Here is a 16070-nt window from a genome sequence, read left to right as displayed (position 1 = left end):
GTCAAAACCCTTTCTATCAAAAACTGCTACCGATGATACACAGTGGCATAGATTCACTCGTCATCACCCTTTCTATCAAAGACTGCCACCAATGCCACACGGTGGCAGAGACAAACTCGTCAAAACCCTTTTTATCAAAGGCTGCTAACAATGCTACACAGTGGCAGAGACCCACTCGTCAACACCCTTTCTATCAAAGACTGCCACCAATGCTACACAGTGGCATAGACTCATTCGCCTAATATGAAAAAGAAAGATGTGCCAATGAGACAACTATCCACAAAAGACCAAAATTACACAGACATAAACAACTATAGGTCACCGTACGGCCTTTAACAATGAGCAAAGCCCATACCGCATAGTCAGCTATAAAAGGCCCCAATAAGACAATGTAACGGCCTTATTTATGTAAAAAAAATGAACGAAATACAAATATGTAACACATAAACAAACGACAACCACTGAATTACAGGCTCCTGACTTGGGACAGGCACATACATAAATAATGTTAAACATGTTAGCGGGTAACCATTTCTATCAAAGACCACCTATGCCACACCGCGGCGGAGACCCACTTGTCAACACCCTTTCTATTAAATATAGCCAACAATGCTACACAGTGACAGTGACCAACTTGTTGACATCCTTTGTCAAAGACTGTCTTCAATGTCAAAAAGCTTGTTGTACTACCCTTTAAAGTCCATAATATGGAACGCCGTAACTGCCTTATGGTACTTCTTTCTTTATCATGATGAGGTTTTTCTTTATTATGATGAGGTTTTTCTCTATTATGATGAGGTTTTTCTCTATTATGATGAGGTTTTTCTTTATTATGATGAGCTTTTTCTCTATTATGATGAGCTTTTTCTCTATAATGATGAGCTTTTTCTTTATTATGATGAGGTTTTTCACGCAAAATGCGTTCGCCACAACGAGGAAAGTCCATGACAATGCCGGAAAGTATACTGTCAAGGTTGTCATCTTCAATGTCAGAAAAATGTAGTCCAAAATGAGCACCCCGTCAATATATTGTTCTCTCTGAGAGTGGTAAGACATTTCCAATGTCCGATATCTTGAAGTCATAATCCAACAACGATTCTAGTACATTTTTGTCGACATGGTATTTTGGATGGCCATCCAAACTATCAGTTTTCACAGGTTTCATGTTTCCATACTTGATGCAATCCATTCGCAGTGTCATCATATGCGCTAGATGGTAACTCCTAGATATTCCAGTTCATGTTTTGAAAGCATGCTGACAATATCTGGTGTTATTTTTTCTTTATCAAACATTTCCCGCACATGGAGCAAGCAAACTTTCCGAAGAACTTTCAACATTTCTGATTCTGCCATTTTTCTGTTTGTTTAATCTTAATTTTCTTAGTTTCCCATGATTCTCTTAATTCCCCATGATTCCCTTCTAACAACTCATCATAATAGAGAAAAAAACTCATCATAAAGAAAAACCTCATCATTATAGAGAAACAGCTCATCATAACAAATAAAAAGCTCATCATAATAAAGAAAAACCTCATCATAATAAAGAAAAACCTCATCATAATAAAGAAAAACCTCATCATAATAAAGAAAAACCTCATCATAATAAAGAAAAACCTCATCATAATAGAGAAAAACCTCATCATAATAGAGAAAAACCTCATCATAATAAAGAAAAACCTCATCATAATAGAGAAAAACCTCATCATAATAAAGAAAAACCTCATCATGATAAAGAAAGAAGTACCATAAGGCAGTTACGGCGTTCCATATTAAAGCATTGGTTCTAATAAGTTTATGATTAGTCCTTCTATGATAATCAGATTAGGACATAGTCTTTAAAAAACCCAACCAATATGTAAATCTTTCAATCAATTTTAATCAAATCTAATGGATTGATAAAATGCACCAAACATTTCGGTTTGTTAATGGAATTTAAAGTTATCTGTAGGTGTATACTCACAAGTTACCAGAGTTTAATTACCGTGTCAAGTACCTGTCATCTTTGTGCAGTGTGCATGACAAATAATCTACATTTGAAGTAGTGAGTGCATGACCAATCATCTATATGTGAAGTAGTGTGTAGAAGGTATACACCTATAAATACTTGTGGTTATATATGCCTGTTGCCTGGGTATAGCTTCAAATTTACACATGATATAAAATTATGTGTGCCTTGATTGATTGGTGATTGTTTCTTAACGTCCAGTGGCAAATATTTCATGCTTGTTCAGGACGAGATTTATACCAATTTCGTAAAATCTTCAATTGAAACTTTATTACCACCTTTAACGCTATAAACTTTTCTTTCATTGACTCTTTTCAAAGGAAATTCTAATTTTCACATTAATCACCCGAGTGACAAGTTTATGCACATGCATAGCAGTCAAAATTTGAGACATGATGAAGAATCGATATATGAATTTGGTGGGAACAGAATATAATACTCGAGATGAAGAGTGTCATAGTATATACATATATAGACAATGCCTTTACCTGTCAAAGTAGAGGAAACAGATACCAAGCGGACACTCCGTAGTCGAAAAAACAAAAAGTCAAACAACAGTATACAAACACAGCATTGAAAAGTAAAGGACAGGGGCGATCTCATTTGCTCTGAAAGGGTAAACAGATCCTGCTTAACATGTGACACCCGTCATATAACTTCTATAAAATATGTTGATACGTTATATCAAGTTATTAAACATCACACAATTGCGGATTGGTAATTGGCTCTAAGACATCACCAAAGTAAACGATCTGTATGCAAATTTTCTAACCATGAAACTGTTTTTTAATTGAAATGATTCTTCATGACAAAGGATAGACAAACATAATATGCATGCAAAAAATAAGTTAAAGTAAAACTAGTGATGATCTCGGGTGCTTCGAAAATGTAAACAGATCCTGTTCCACATGTTGCACCCGTCATGGTGCTTGTTTAAGGTAGCACAATACAAAGATTTTTTTACTTCCAATCACTAACCTTTGAAATGCTGTAACTTTCTTATGAATGCATATAAAATAATAAAAGAAGTATATATAGATAGATAAAAGATTAATCTTTTAAATGAATGCAAAATTTGTATTATGCAATCATTATGTAATCAATTATTATGTAATTAGTGGCAAAATCTGAGTAAGTTCACTTGAATGAATTTAGCTCTATCATCTCTTTAACTATACAGAAAATTTTAACGAAATCTTAATCAACACATCATGGGCTTCAAAAGGGTGTCTCAGATTGTCTCTATTGTATTCCATTCTCTGATAAATCTCTAATTAGTGTAAACATCCTAACCACATGAAAGAAGATAATGTTTAATTAGGTATAAAATTTGTTCTATACATTCTATCTGAAATCTGAGACACCCTTTTGTAGATAATGGCCATAGGAACAACATTTAATAAAATCAACCCTCTAGAGATACCTATGCAGAAGCTAATTTCATTTGAAAGTGGAAATTTGGTGAAAAATATTTTAGAAACAGTTAACATTATAATTGGTTACATAATTGTTGCATAATACTAACATTGCATTTATTTGAAAGAGTAATCTGTTAGCTATCCAAAACTACCACTTTTATAAATTTTCAAGCATTATTAAGAAAGTTACAGCATTTTAAAACTTGGGAGTTGGAGTTATAAAATCTTTGTATTGTGCTACCTTAAGTACAAACCTGGTGATAATTATAATTCGGTAGATCACATTCCAGGAAAAGGGGGAGGGATAGTGGTTACGAGAAACATTTCATTCCTGATCATTGAAACAGATATTCAATATCGGGCAACCAACACGTAATGGCATCCGTTTTTGGAAGAGATTATTTCAACTGCATCACTTGGCTTTCGGTTTAATAATTGCCTTGTAAGCAGCAACCGTCTAACAAGAAAATCATGCTAGAAAATGCAAGCTCTGAATCTCGTATCAAATTGGAGATATATTCTTCATAAGCAGGCGCTGATGGGGTGCTGCTGTACATAGAAAAGTGGGGAGTTCAAAAGAAAGATTATTCTTCTTTGGCATCCGTCCGTCAAACTAGCTGCAAAAAGGTTTTCGACTCTTATAGTTGATGTATGCTTGTAAAGTTATCATTAACATATCTTCTCTGAATGTAACCATTATTTTCTTTAACATTGTATATATTTTATATTATCTTTTTTTTTGTCACTTGTCTCTGAGAAAAATACTCTACATGCCATTACAAGATAAGTAACGATAAACCTGTTTTTATTTGGGAGGAAAATGCGTGAACTCACAATTTAATTTCTGCAATTTCAAGACTTTTTACGCAAATTTACGGTATTCAAAAATGATTAAAAAGACTCATCAGATTTAAGTTCTGAAGTCGTATCGTATCTTTTTTAAGATAGCACTTGTTTTAAATTTCGCCCATCACTTAGTTCAACAAACACGAATCTATCGAGCTCATTATAACAGCAATACGAGAAGTCCTTTAAACCTTATTTTGTTTAAAAAATATGTAAAGAGAAACAATGCTTTAAACATAATGTTATATCCAGGGCGATAATAAAATTATCGTGCAGTAAGGTAGTAATTTGTTATAATTATAATGCATTAACTAAGTCTTCTATTTACATTACAGTTAAAGAAATTTTTCCTATTCGTTTTATTAAAAAAAACATAGATGAAAGATTTAAATTACCTTTAACGCTCTAGAATTTTAGCTAATTATTTCTTTGTAGGATGTACATTGACAAAAAATAATATCTTTTAAAATTTACTTTTCTTAAAAAGTTTCTCGAAAAAAAAATCGAGACGAGAAAAATACTTCAATTAAGACTAACCTCATGTGCATATTTGTAATACACAGACATATATAATAGGTAAACAACAGCGTAAACACAAGCCACGCGAAAACGAGTTACGAGTAATGTATAAACAAGCTTTTAACATAAGAAATACTTTCTTTTTAATAATATATCGTGACAAGGTTTGGCAATGCAAAATAGTAAATTATCACAATTAAATGTAAACATAAGTTTCCATCATCATGCATATTCATGAAATTATCGTTAAAATGACAAGTATGATTTAGAAGGATTTCACCAAAAGCTATATGTAAATGGACATTGCATTATTATTTGTTTTTCGTCCTCAATTGCAATACAATTAAACCATAACCTTTTATCTGAACATATAAACATTTTACTCGTTAACTGGCCAACCTTTATATCAACGGACAAGAGTTTGGATCAACTGTGTGTGATTATATTTTAAAAGCCACTCGTTCATATAATTGTTTTTTTAAGTTTACAATTGCAGTTCGTGGTTTTGTCACATGGACATTAAAACTGACCATTAAGAGTATGTATATACATTAAAATGCTGTTGAATTGATAATAAATTATGTTATCCAGCATATCGTTGTATTGCATTAAATGAATTATTTGAAATGAGAAATTACAAAAGAACTTACACTATCATTACATTAAAAAGTTAAAGGGTGTCATAGAAACACCATGGTTATAGAAAAACGACGAATAGATAAACAGTAGTGTAATATGAAACCCCGTCAAAAAACTGGACTGAACTCAACTTCTGGGTTCCCTACTTTATCGTTCAGTCAATTATTTACTTTTACAGATTGTGACTTCAATGGAGAGTTGTCTCATTGGCACTCATACCACATCTTAGTATATCTATTAATTAAAACACTTTTTACGCGGTGACCGTGAGGGCATTCCGATGTATTGCTATCGCCTAGATTTTGGGTTTGTAACCGATCTATAAACATGATAAATACGCGGATATTAATAGAGTTGTTTCTTATGATGGTCAAATGATCTTTTGGTGATAATAAAATTACATCTTTTTGAGTTACGGCACTTTGTAACTAAAACAGGGGGGTGTTTTTTTTCACATGTCGCACTGTATCTCAAAAACGATTTTTGATTATTGCTTAAAACTTTACACACTTCTTAGTTATATTAATCTTAAGATCTGTATACTTTTTGGTGATGATTCAAAATTTGATTTTTGAGTTATTGAGTATTTTGTCAAAAATGGGGAGGTTTTTTTTACATGTCGCGCCGTATCTCAAAAATGATTTATGGTTATTGCTTAAAACTTTACACACTTCTTTGTTATATCAATCTTAAGATCCGTATACTTTTTGGTGATGATTCAAAATTTTATTTTTGAGTTATTCAGTATTTTGTAAAAAAAAAAAAAAAAGGAGGAGGGTTTTTTTACATGTCGCGCCGTATCTCAAAAACAGTTTATGATTATTGCTTAAAACTTTACACACTTCTTTGTTATATTAATCTAAAGATCTGTATACTTTTTGGTTTTTATTCAAAATTTTATTTTAGTGATATTTAGTTTGTAAAAAAAAAAGAGGGGGTCACATGTCCCGCCGTATCTCAAAAACAATATATGGTTATTGCTTAAAATTTTCTCAGAAACTATATATGATTATTGCATTAAACTTCCACACCAGACGTCGGGCGTATCATGCGCTCATGGCGCAGCTGTTTATTTCTGATTTAATTCATCATTTAAATTATTTGAAATTCGTATATGATGATTTAAATTCAAATCTTATCCTTGAACAATCCTTTCTGAGTATCCGAGTGCGGTATAATTGAATACTTTGCTAGGATGTTTACATTTGTTCTGATTTATGAAATACTATATTTTTGTTTTTTGTGATAGTGAATTTCTATCAGAATACAGGTTTTCGTGTCAATCTGTCTCACTGTCAAATTCAGTGGTTTATAAATGGATGATTTAATAGATTCACTCAACACTGGGGTAAAGCTGATGACCGTAACTGCATTCACGGTCATCCCAAGATGTCGGATGAAAAATTAGGTCAGTTTCTGTATTGTCTGTTAAAGTGTTTCTATATCATTTTCTTTACAAATCATACATTGAAACGATGTAAATTTATAAAAGAATCACTCGGAAATCACTAATTACTTCTGAGAAATGTGCATGAAACGGGAAATTCGATTTGAAAAAATCGCCAAGATGACCGTAAATCACAATCGAGATGACCGTAACAGAATCAGCGATTCATAACAAGGCTGACCGTAACTGCTTTTAAGATGACCGTAATTTGTAAATGATGACCATAACTTTTAAAGGATGACCCTCAATTCTAAGAAATATCCGCATTTATATAACTATCTTTTTGTATCAAATGATTAATCGTGTTGGTATACACATATTAATATTAGAGTTTTATCCTATAGGTAGAAGAAAATAAGACGTGCTTCAAATGCAAAGATTACCATATGTATCTTTTTTACAGTAGAGGGTTTAATTTTTAAAATGAATTTGCCAAAAGAGTTGCAAATGAACAGGAAGGGAAAACATGCTACAAAAGCGCGATAAAATGACACCTTACAAGCATAATGAAAAAAATGCGGTGCACAGCCTTCAACTGCTCGACAAAAGATTTTTTGTTTTGTTTCTGGGATTCCTTTTAATGACATATAATAAATACACATTTTTAAAAATGCAAAAAAATTGCATGTACACCCATTGATATTATATCGTCTTTCATTTTGTCGTGCAAATAAAATAACAGAAATATTTTGAAAATATCATTCGAATAAACTAGTGAAGGTGAGCTCCAGCAAAGTAGATCCTTAAAATAGTATTGTACGAAAAGCGTATCACAAGGCGGAACGTTGTCAATTTGTATATATACAGAAATGTTATTCATACAGTCAGGATTCTACTTCTTCAAAATTATCTCCCCATTACGCCAGTTCATGCTCACAATCTTAGAAATGGAAGCCATTGTAGGGATGACGCTCTGCCAATTTTGCTCTTGAAAACTGATAAATTTATCCACATAGCACCATTACGATCGATCGTTATATTTTAAAAGACAAATGTATCTACTAGCTAATGAGCATTAGTTAATGATCTTGTCTGCATTGATTCAACTTAAAAATATTGTCTGTTCGGATGACAGATGGAATTTTTGAAAATTCTTAAGCATTTAAAAAAATTCTAATTAAATATTTCGTGGAAGGGCAGACTAAACATTTTCAGTGGTTGAAGATTATAAACCCGAGTTATCACACACAAGAAAATCATATTTTTTCGAAGATATCCATTTTCATCATCCAAATTAAAAGACTGTCGTCAAGTACTTTTAGAAAAAATAGCTATTCGAACACACCTACTCTGTTTTTGTGATTCATTAGATAGGTATCTCACTTGACCCATATATTTCATCTTTTCGTACTGTCTTTTTTTTTTACGTTATAAAGTCAACCTGTAGCTTTGATATATAATAATGATAGAATCTGAAGCGAGATGCTATATAAAATACTCCTGCTTTGTACGTTTTAAAGACAAATATACACCCCAAACATGCCCCAACATAAAAAAGGTGCACTCGATTTTTCTCTTTTCGATACAATCGTTACCTGTTTTGGGGAATTTTTAATTGATTCACATAATGGATGGGCAGACACGAAAATTTCTGAACTAAAAGATTGATATGTTCTCAGTCCGTGATAAAAAAAAAAGCGGAGGTTATGCATTTTCTACATCCAACTTATAGATACTATATATAAAAAAGAAGATGTGGTATTATTGCCAATGAGACAACTATCCAGAAAAGAACAAAATGACACAAACATTAACAACTATAGGTAACCCAGGCGCGGATCCAGAGGGGGGGGGGGGGGGGGTTCCGGGGGTTGGAACCCCCCTTTTTTTGGACGATCAATGCATTTGAATGGGGACATGTAATTGGAACCCCCCTCCCTTTGTCCTGGGTTAGGAACCCCCCTTTTAAAATAGCTGGATCCGCCCCTGTAACCGTAAGGCTTTCAACAATGAGCAAAGCCCATACCGCATAGTCATCTATAAAAGGCCCCGATAAGAACCATGTCGTCGACTTGATATCTTATTGTTTTGCATTACTATGTAATAGATACATTGAAAACTTATGCTATGCAAAAGGTGTTTTTTAAATAAGAAAATTGTCGTTTTATTTGTTTCTATTAACTTTTTAAAATTTTGTTACTATATCAAACATTACAGTTAACATTTATCGCTTTCTCGATAAACACAGAGCTTCTATTCTTTTGTTCTATTTCAAAAGTGTTTCCGCCTGCATATATCAAGACAAATTAAGATTTTAATCAGCTTCCTCTACAACCATACACATGGGCTCGATTACCAAATATTCGTATGTATTATTAATGTTTTTAATGCTCCATTTATTGGCATTATGTTTTTCTGGTCTGTGCGTACGTTCGTCCGTTCGTCTGTTTGTTTGTCCGTTTGTCCAGCTTCAAGTTAAATAAAATTGAAACTTAGTACACATTTTCCCTATGGTATGATCTTTTTAATTCTAATGCCAAATTACAGTTTTATCCCATTTTCATAGTCCACAAAACATAGAAAATGATAGTGTAGATGAGGCATCCGTGTACTAGGGACACATTCATGTTTCTTCAAATTTTCGTCGTATCGCTGTCAATTTGTGTTAAAATTTTAACGTCGATATCAATAAATATTTCATTGTTTACGAGAAATATGCAATTTACTATCATTGTTATAAATCCTAAATATGGCCAATTATATTATAGTTTAAAAAAAGAAATTTATAAAACATATTTATATCCGTTAACCGAGCCCCTATTGAGATCGACAAACTCAACAAAAAAGCTTTGAATACAATACGGATATTTCTTAGAATTGATGGTCATCCTATAAAAGTTACGGTCGTCCTATATAAATTACAGTCAGTCTTTACAAATTACGGTCATCCTTTACAAGTTACGGTCATCTTTTTACCAATCACGGTCATCCTTGTTTTATGTTACGGTCATCTTGAAAATATTTTGATTATGATTTACGGTCATCTTAACGACTTTTTCAAATCGAATTTCCCGTTTCATGCACATTTCTCGTAAGTAATTAGTGATTTTCGAGTGATTCCTTTATAAATTTACATCGTTTCAATGTATGATTTGTAAAGAAAATGATATAGAAACACTTTAACAGACAATACAGAAACTGACCTAATTTTTCATCCGACATCTTGGGATGACCGTGAATGCAGTTACGGTCATCAGCTTTACCCCAGTGCTCAAGGAGTTATAAACTTGTGATGTTATTTAAATCAAGACAAAGATAGAATGCAGCTTTTAAAGTTGTGTATGAGATGATCATTGAGATAATCACTTGAATGAATTTCATTTGGTTGATCTGACATAACATCGACGACTTGCAGTAAAAAAGATAACAGATAGATAATCATGACTGTTTAATGTTGCAGTGCACTATTTAACAGTTTTGTTGAATGCAATAGGTGATTGGCTGACACTATGAAAAGAAGTTGTTGTAAATAGATCTTGCTCAATGTTCTCACTTATTTAGTCAAAGCGACATTAACTCGACAATGCATGTCCATCGAATTGACTCAAACTGTAATTTAACGTAATTACAAAAACATTTATTGTGTGTTTTTGAAATGGACACAATTTAATTAACCATGGACAATTGCCATGTAACCTACATTGAAATATGAATAGATAGGGTAAACACATGAAATAGTATAATGACGAACACATGAAATAGTATAATGACGAACACATGAAATAGTATAATGACGATATTTTTTTCAAGTAATAGAAAAAAAGAATACAACTATTTTACCACCAAATGATTTTTTTTTGTAGTTCGAATAAACTATTCTGCGGTCTTCTCTAGTTTCACTTTTGAGCTGATATTTTTTTCAATCTAAAGAATTTAGAATGAGTGCCAATGAGACGACTCTCCATTCATTTCACAATGTGTAAAACAATAAACCAGTATAGGTCAAAGAAAGGCCTTAAGCATGCAGCCTAGCAAGCTATTAAGGGCCCCAAAATGACATGTGTAAAAGAATTTAACTAGGACAACCAACGCTTTTAACTATATAAAAAACTAGATACGGACGGATATGAAAATAAACTCATCATAGATACCAGGACTTAATTTAGTATATACGCCAGACGCGCGTTTCGTCTACAAAAGACTCATCAGTGACGCTCGAATCCAAAAACGCCAAATAAAGTACGAAGTTGAGGAGCATTAAGGACCAAAATTCCTAAATGTTTTGCCAAATACAGCTTAGGTAATCTATGCCGAACCACACCAACAAACAAGAACCACTGAACACAATAGGTTCTTGACTTATGACAGGTGTAAACAAATGCAACGGATTTTAACATTTTAACAGGCGCCAACATTCACCCTAACTGAAACAGTAGTAAAACATAACAACATAGAAAGACACTATAAAATATTAATTGAAATTAGCTGAATATACTAAGGAATTACGCCAGCGATCTGCAGCTGAGGTCACATGGATACGAATCCAAATGAGTTCGAATTAATGTTTGCAAGCATAAAGGAATCAACGAAGAGTTCCTGCTTAATTTTGACAAAGTTAAACCAAACTGACAGATAAAAGTGAATTGTAACATTCTGTTATTATGTAAGATTGACACAAAACAAAACATACATAGGCTGTTTTCTGCTCTTTGGTCGGGTTGCTGTCTCTTTAACACATTTCGCATTCCTTTCTTAATTTTATTTACAAATTAAAAAGTCAAAATCGTTAATTACTCCGTTTTATCTATATGGAAAAGTTCTACAAAAATGTATTGTGATCTATATTTAATATGAGTGTTTAGTAAAAAAAAACTAAAAAAAAACTCGTACGTTCTATCACATTCTATAAAATTGGCTGGGTTTGATATTTGAAAAGTTTAAGTTTTACTTGTATATTATCTCTGCTCCCAAAACAAAATAACACCTGTTATCGTATTTTGTACCGTGTTAAGTAATTATTTCCCTCGATATAATAAAAAATGACATGATATTGGGAATCCACTGTTAATCTGGACGGTCCTGCTAACAACAACACTTGAATAACAAAACAGTGTATTAACGGATTGGAAAACGGGTACTTGACCGTTTAAAAATGTTTAATTACTCTTTTAACATAAATTGTTCATGGAAGAGTGAAGAATTGGATTCTTGGCTAAATCTTATACTATTTTTTAATATAGCAATATACATTAAACTAACTTCTACTTAATCCCGCCCCAGAGGTCGACTGTATCATGCCATAAGACCCTAGGTATCGTCTTTATCCTGCTGAAAAGCTTTAAAGCTAATTGGTTTTTCTCAAACATCTGTCTGTACCTAACAAGACGATGAATACAAGTATAAGATTTGGTATATTAATACATTTATTAGTTTATAATACTTCACAGCAGTCCATGGGATGTTTGTCTCATATAAATCCCATCTATATCCTTTCCGACTGTAGTTCGCATATTATAGATAACAGAAGAAATTTTCATTGAAGCCTTCTTCAAATTTTTTAGGAGTTTAAAGTGAAATAGCCATAGATTGATACAACATGAATACATGTATGCTTATATTACTGTTGTTTTTAATTATCTTTAATACGGTCTCCCACGACAAACTAAAGAATCTACCTCTTACACAGATCAGATCATTTTAGTACATCGATTAGGGAAATTATGATATACTTATCTATTTCACTTATAAGGCTACACCGTGAAACAAGTATTTAACAATTTAACCGCACTAAACTGACAACAATTGCTGTATGTAATAGTGAGACAAAAACAAGTATTTAACCACACTAAACTGACAACAATTGCTGTATGTAATAGTGAGACAAAAACATGTAAAGTTTTATTGTTTGGATGTGTTAAAGTATTTTGTAATCACTCCTGTTAACCTTCATTCTCCATGAAACCATATCCATCATTATAATACATCTTATAGTATGACAGGAACATACGACAACAAAATATAGTACTAATAAAACTGAATATGGATGGTATTAGGTCATATTACAAAACATTGTGTTTATACATGGTACAGACATTGAAACTTGATATTAGGAATCGATGACAGTTCCATCATAACTTCAATTACATCCTATGGAATCCGCCATGTTTAGATTCATATTCTCGTAGTCTGGATCTAACCTTCTCTGGCCTATAGCCAAAATATAATATGTGTATTTTTCTTATCAATATATATTTTTATATCATATTTTTTTCATTTGCCTCACCGACATTTTTGTTTTGTTTTAGATAGTTCTGATATTGCTGATGGAAACTTGAAGTTAATTCTAGCCTTGATATGGCAGCTGATACTCCGTTATCAAATAGGCAATGGAAACATTCAAAACAAAAGTTGGTTGTTGGCATGGATACAGGCAGTTATCCCACAATGCAAAGTGACGAACCTGACAACAGATTGGAACGATGGTTTGGCTTTAAAGTAATTTAATTATAAAAACATTCTGTAAAAATATGTGTGCATTGTGTTCGATAATGTAATAAATTAGTTTAATTATCTTTTTTCTACTTTCTGCTTCTTGAATATTATTAATGTAATGATATCATTTGTTCGTCTTCTCAAATATTGAAGCAGTATGAATGTTAAATTCAAACATTTTAATTCATTATTTCATTTGCATCTCAATGTTTTACAATAAATCAATATAACTTCAAACCATCAATATACGTTGAAATAAAAAAGATGTTAAAAAAACTTACACAATGCAGAGTTGTGAAAGTTGTTTAAATGAATTTTGATAATTGAATAGAATATATGTTTCTTTCGTTGCAGTGCTTTACTGGAATTCTGTATGCCTGGTATGTCGCCACATTGGATGTCACTTGACAGAACAGATAAGTAAGAACCAGATACTTTCAATACATTCTATTTACCAAAAAAAATATGTAAAATTAGAGTAGTATAGTTAGATTTGAATGTTTTATAATAACTTATTTTTTTAAATAAAAGCCGTCATACTGTGAGCAGATATCTACTTATAATCTCTAATACCTATATGAAGGCAGGTCTTGCTTTGCGAATGCCCTCCCACTACCAAAAACAAAGTTTCATGTCATTAAACCTTTTTTATGATTTAAATGTTTTAAAAAATCAAACCAGAAAAAAAAATTCGAGATTATAATTCTTTGAATATGCTGCAAAAGTTCTTCAGAAATTCAGTCCTGTCAATGTTCTGATAGAGTCACGAATACTGGATGCAATGTATTTTTTAAAATAAATAGTTAATAGTTATTTTAAGAGACATTATTTGCCACCTGAAAGTGCAAACGGTAGTCTCATTCAACGTAAAATGAACCTCTCGTGCATAGTGTTTGAACAAAATAGATCTGAGTCTTTGGCTCATCCAAAACTACATTAATAGACATAACATCTTTACAGATTCAGATTCAATATTTTATTATATTTTACATCGCTATGAATAAAGCCTTAGTAAACATGTAAATGTCAATGAGAAGTTCTCATAATGTGACTGTTTAACCAGTTTTTGTTTTTAAGTTTTTCACTGAATACAAGAAGCTTGAAGGACAGAATTTAGTACGACAAAATAAATTAAGCAAATGCCAATCCTGATTTTCGACGGACTAACCTCTGATGAATATCGAAAGAACAGTTATTTGATAAAATTTAAAATACTTAATTTAAATTAATAGTTCAAGAGGCACAAACTACTGGCCTTATAAAACATTTTCCTTTACTATTGCAGAGTTAATAACTGTCATTATGCTATGAAGTTGGCACGTCAGCAGTTCGGAATACCTCTTATACTTCGTGCGGAACATTTAGCCAGTACCGATTTAGATGAATTGTCCTCCATTACTTATCTGTCGTATTTCATCAAAGTTGGTTCTCCTGGTTACAACGCAACCCTACAGAGAATACAACCTATGGTTCATAACGTTCCTGTCTTTAATTTTACAGTAAGATGAAAATATATCTTAACTGTGACAGAAATAATATGGTCAATAAATCTTGCAATAATATAAAACAGAAAAACAATTCTTTATTTTGTAAAAATATGTTTAATTTATTTGCAAAAAAATATTGCTACGTATAATATTAAAGTGCCATACAAATGAGAGAGAGTTAACGCTACGAAACCAGGTTCAATCCACAATTTTCTACATAAGAAAATGCCTGTACCAAGTGAGGAATATGACAGATGTCCATTCGTTTGATGTGTTTTATCTTTTGCTTTTGCCATTTCATTAGGGACTTTCCGTTTTGAAATTTCCTCGGAGTTCAGTTTTTTTGTGATTTTACTTTTTGTTAAGAAAATTTTAAGAAGATTATGAAAGAAAGTATTTTAATTTTGTAAACCTTAACATATCCAATTCCACTCCTTTTTATTCCCATTTCTAGACAGATTGGAATGATGGTCGAGTTTTAACAGAACTCGTTACCAACCTGGGAGCCAGGATCCAAGACACCTCTCATACAAATATCTCAGAAATACAGAGGCTCCAAGAAGGTAACGTAAAACACCAATGGAAAAAGTGTAATATAATCCAATATGACACTTAAGTTTGTATTGCTATTCAAAAAATTAAGATGAATGAATACTTCGTAAAGTGAATAAATTTTACAGGTAACATTAAAAAAAACATTGTCAATCTTTTTTATCTTAACATGATCAATACGATGATCTTAAAGAGAATTATAAACTTGAAACAAATATATTCTTACATCCTTTTAAATATGACGATGTAACCTTAGACTGCCTTACTCAAACTTCACAATCACAACGGACAACTTCTAACAGATGACAACAATTTTCTTGTCGGCAAGAAATCACAATAAAAGATCTTAAACTATCTATCCTATTGAAAATATTCACATAAAATTTCCACAACAGTAGATAATAAAATAATGATAAGTATACAGTCGACACAAGTGGAGAGAAGAAGGGGGCTTTCGTCACACCTGAATGACCCGTAGGCTTTTTAATCTGTACCTGTACCTAATTAGTTTGCTGATTGAGGAGAAAAATATTTCACGGTAGCTTTCACTCTGGTTTATGAAAACAAGTGAACATTTTCGTATTTATTGAAGAAATACTATACCATATATTGTATACGTGAAATCCGAACTTCCATCAAATCTGGATGTAGCAGAAGAATGTGGGATAGTTTCACATTAAAACATGTCGCAGAAAACAGGTTTGAAGGCTATTAACATGCATTGT

The 16070-nt window shown here is 32.1% G+C and overlaps 1 protein-coding gene across 2 annotated transcripts in view; it reads left to right on the top strand.

Moving 5' to 3' along the window:
* Positions 1 to 16070, top strand: part of LOC139518101 (filamin-A-like) — a 46872-nt gene that overhangs the window by 8166 nt on the left and 22636 nt on the right. For both annotated transcript variants that reach the window (XM_071309763.1, XM_071309764.1), the window contains exons 2-5: positions 13120 to 13309; positions 13661 to 13726; positions 14592 to 14805; positions 15248 to 15356. In XM_071309763.1, the coding sequence (XP_071165864.1) occupies positions 13120 to 13309; positions 13661 to 13726; positions 14592 to 14805; positions 15248 to 15356 (579 nt within the window). The remainder of the gene's footprint in view (positions 1 to 13119; positions 13310 to 13660; positions 13727 to 14591; positions 14806 to 15247; positions 15357 to 16070) is intronic.

The sequence above is a fragment of the Mytilus edulis genome, chromosome 3, assembly GCF_963676685.1.
Source record: "Mytilus edulis chromosome 3, xbMytEdul2.2, whole genome shotgun sequence".
Taxonomy (NCBI): Eukaryota; Metazoa; Mollusca; class Bivalvia; order Mytilida; family Mytilidae; genus Mytilus; species Mytilus edulis.
This window is presented reverse-complemented; position numbering and strand designations above follow the sequence as displayed.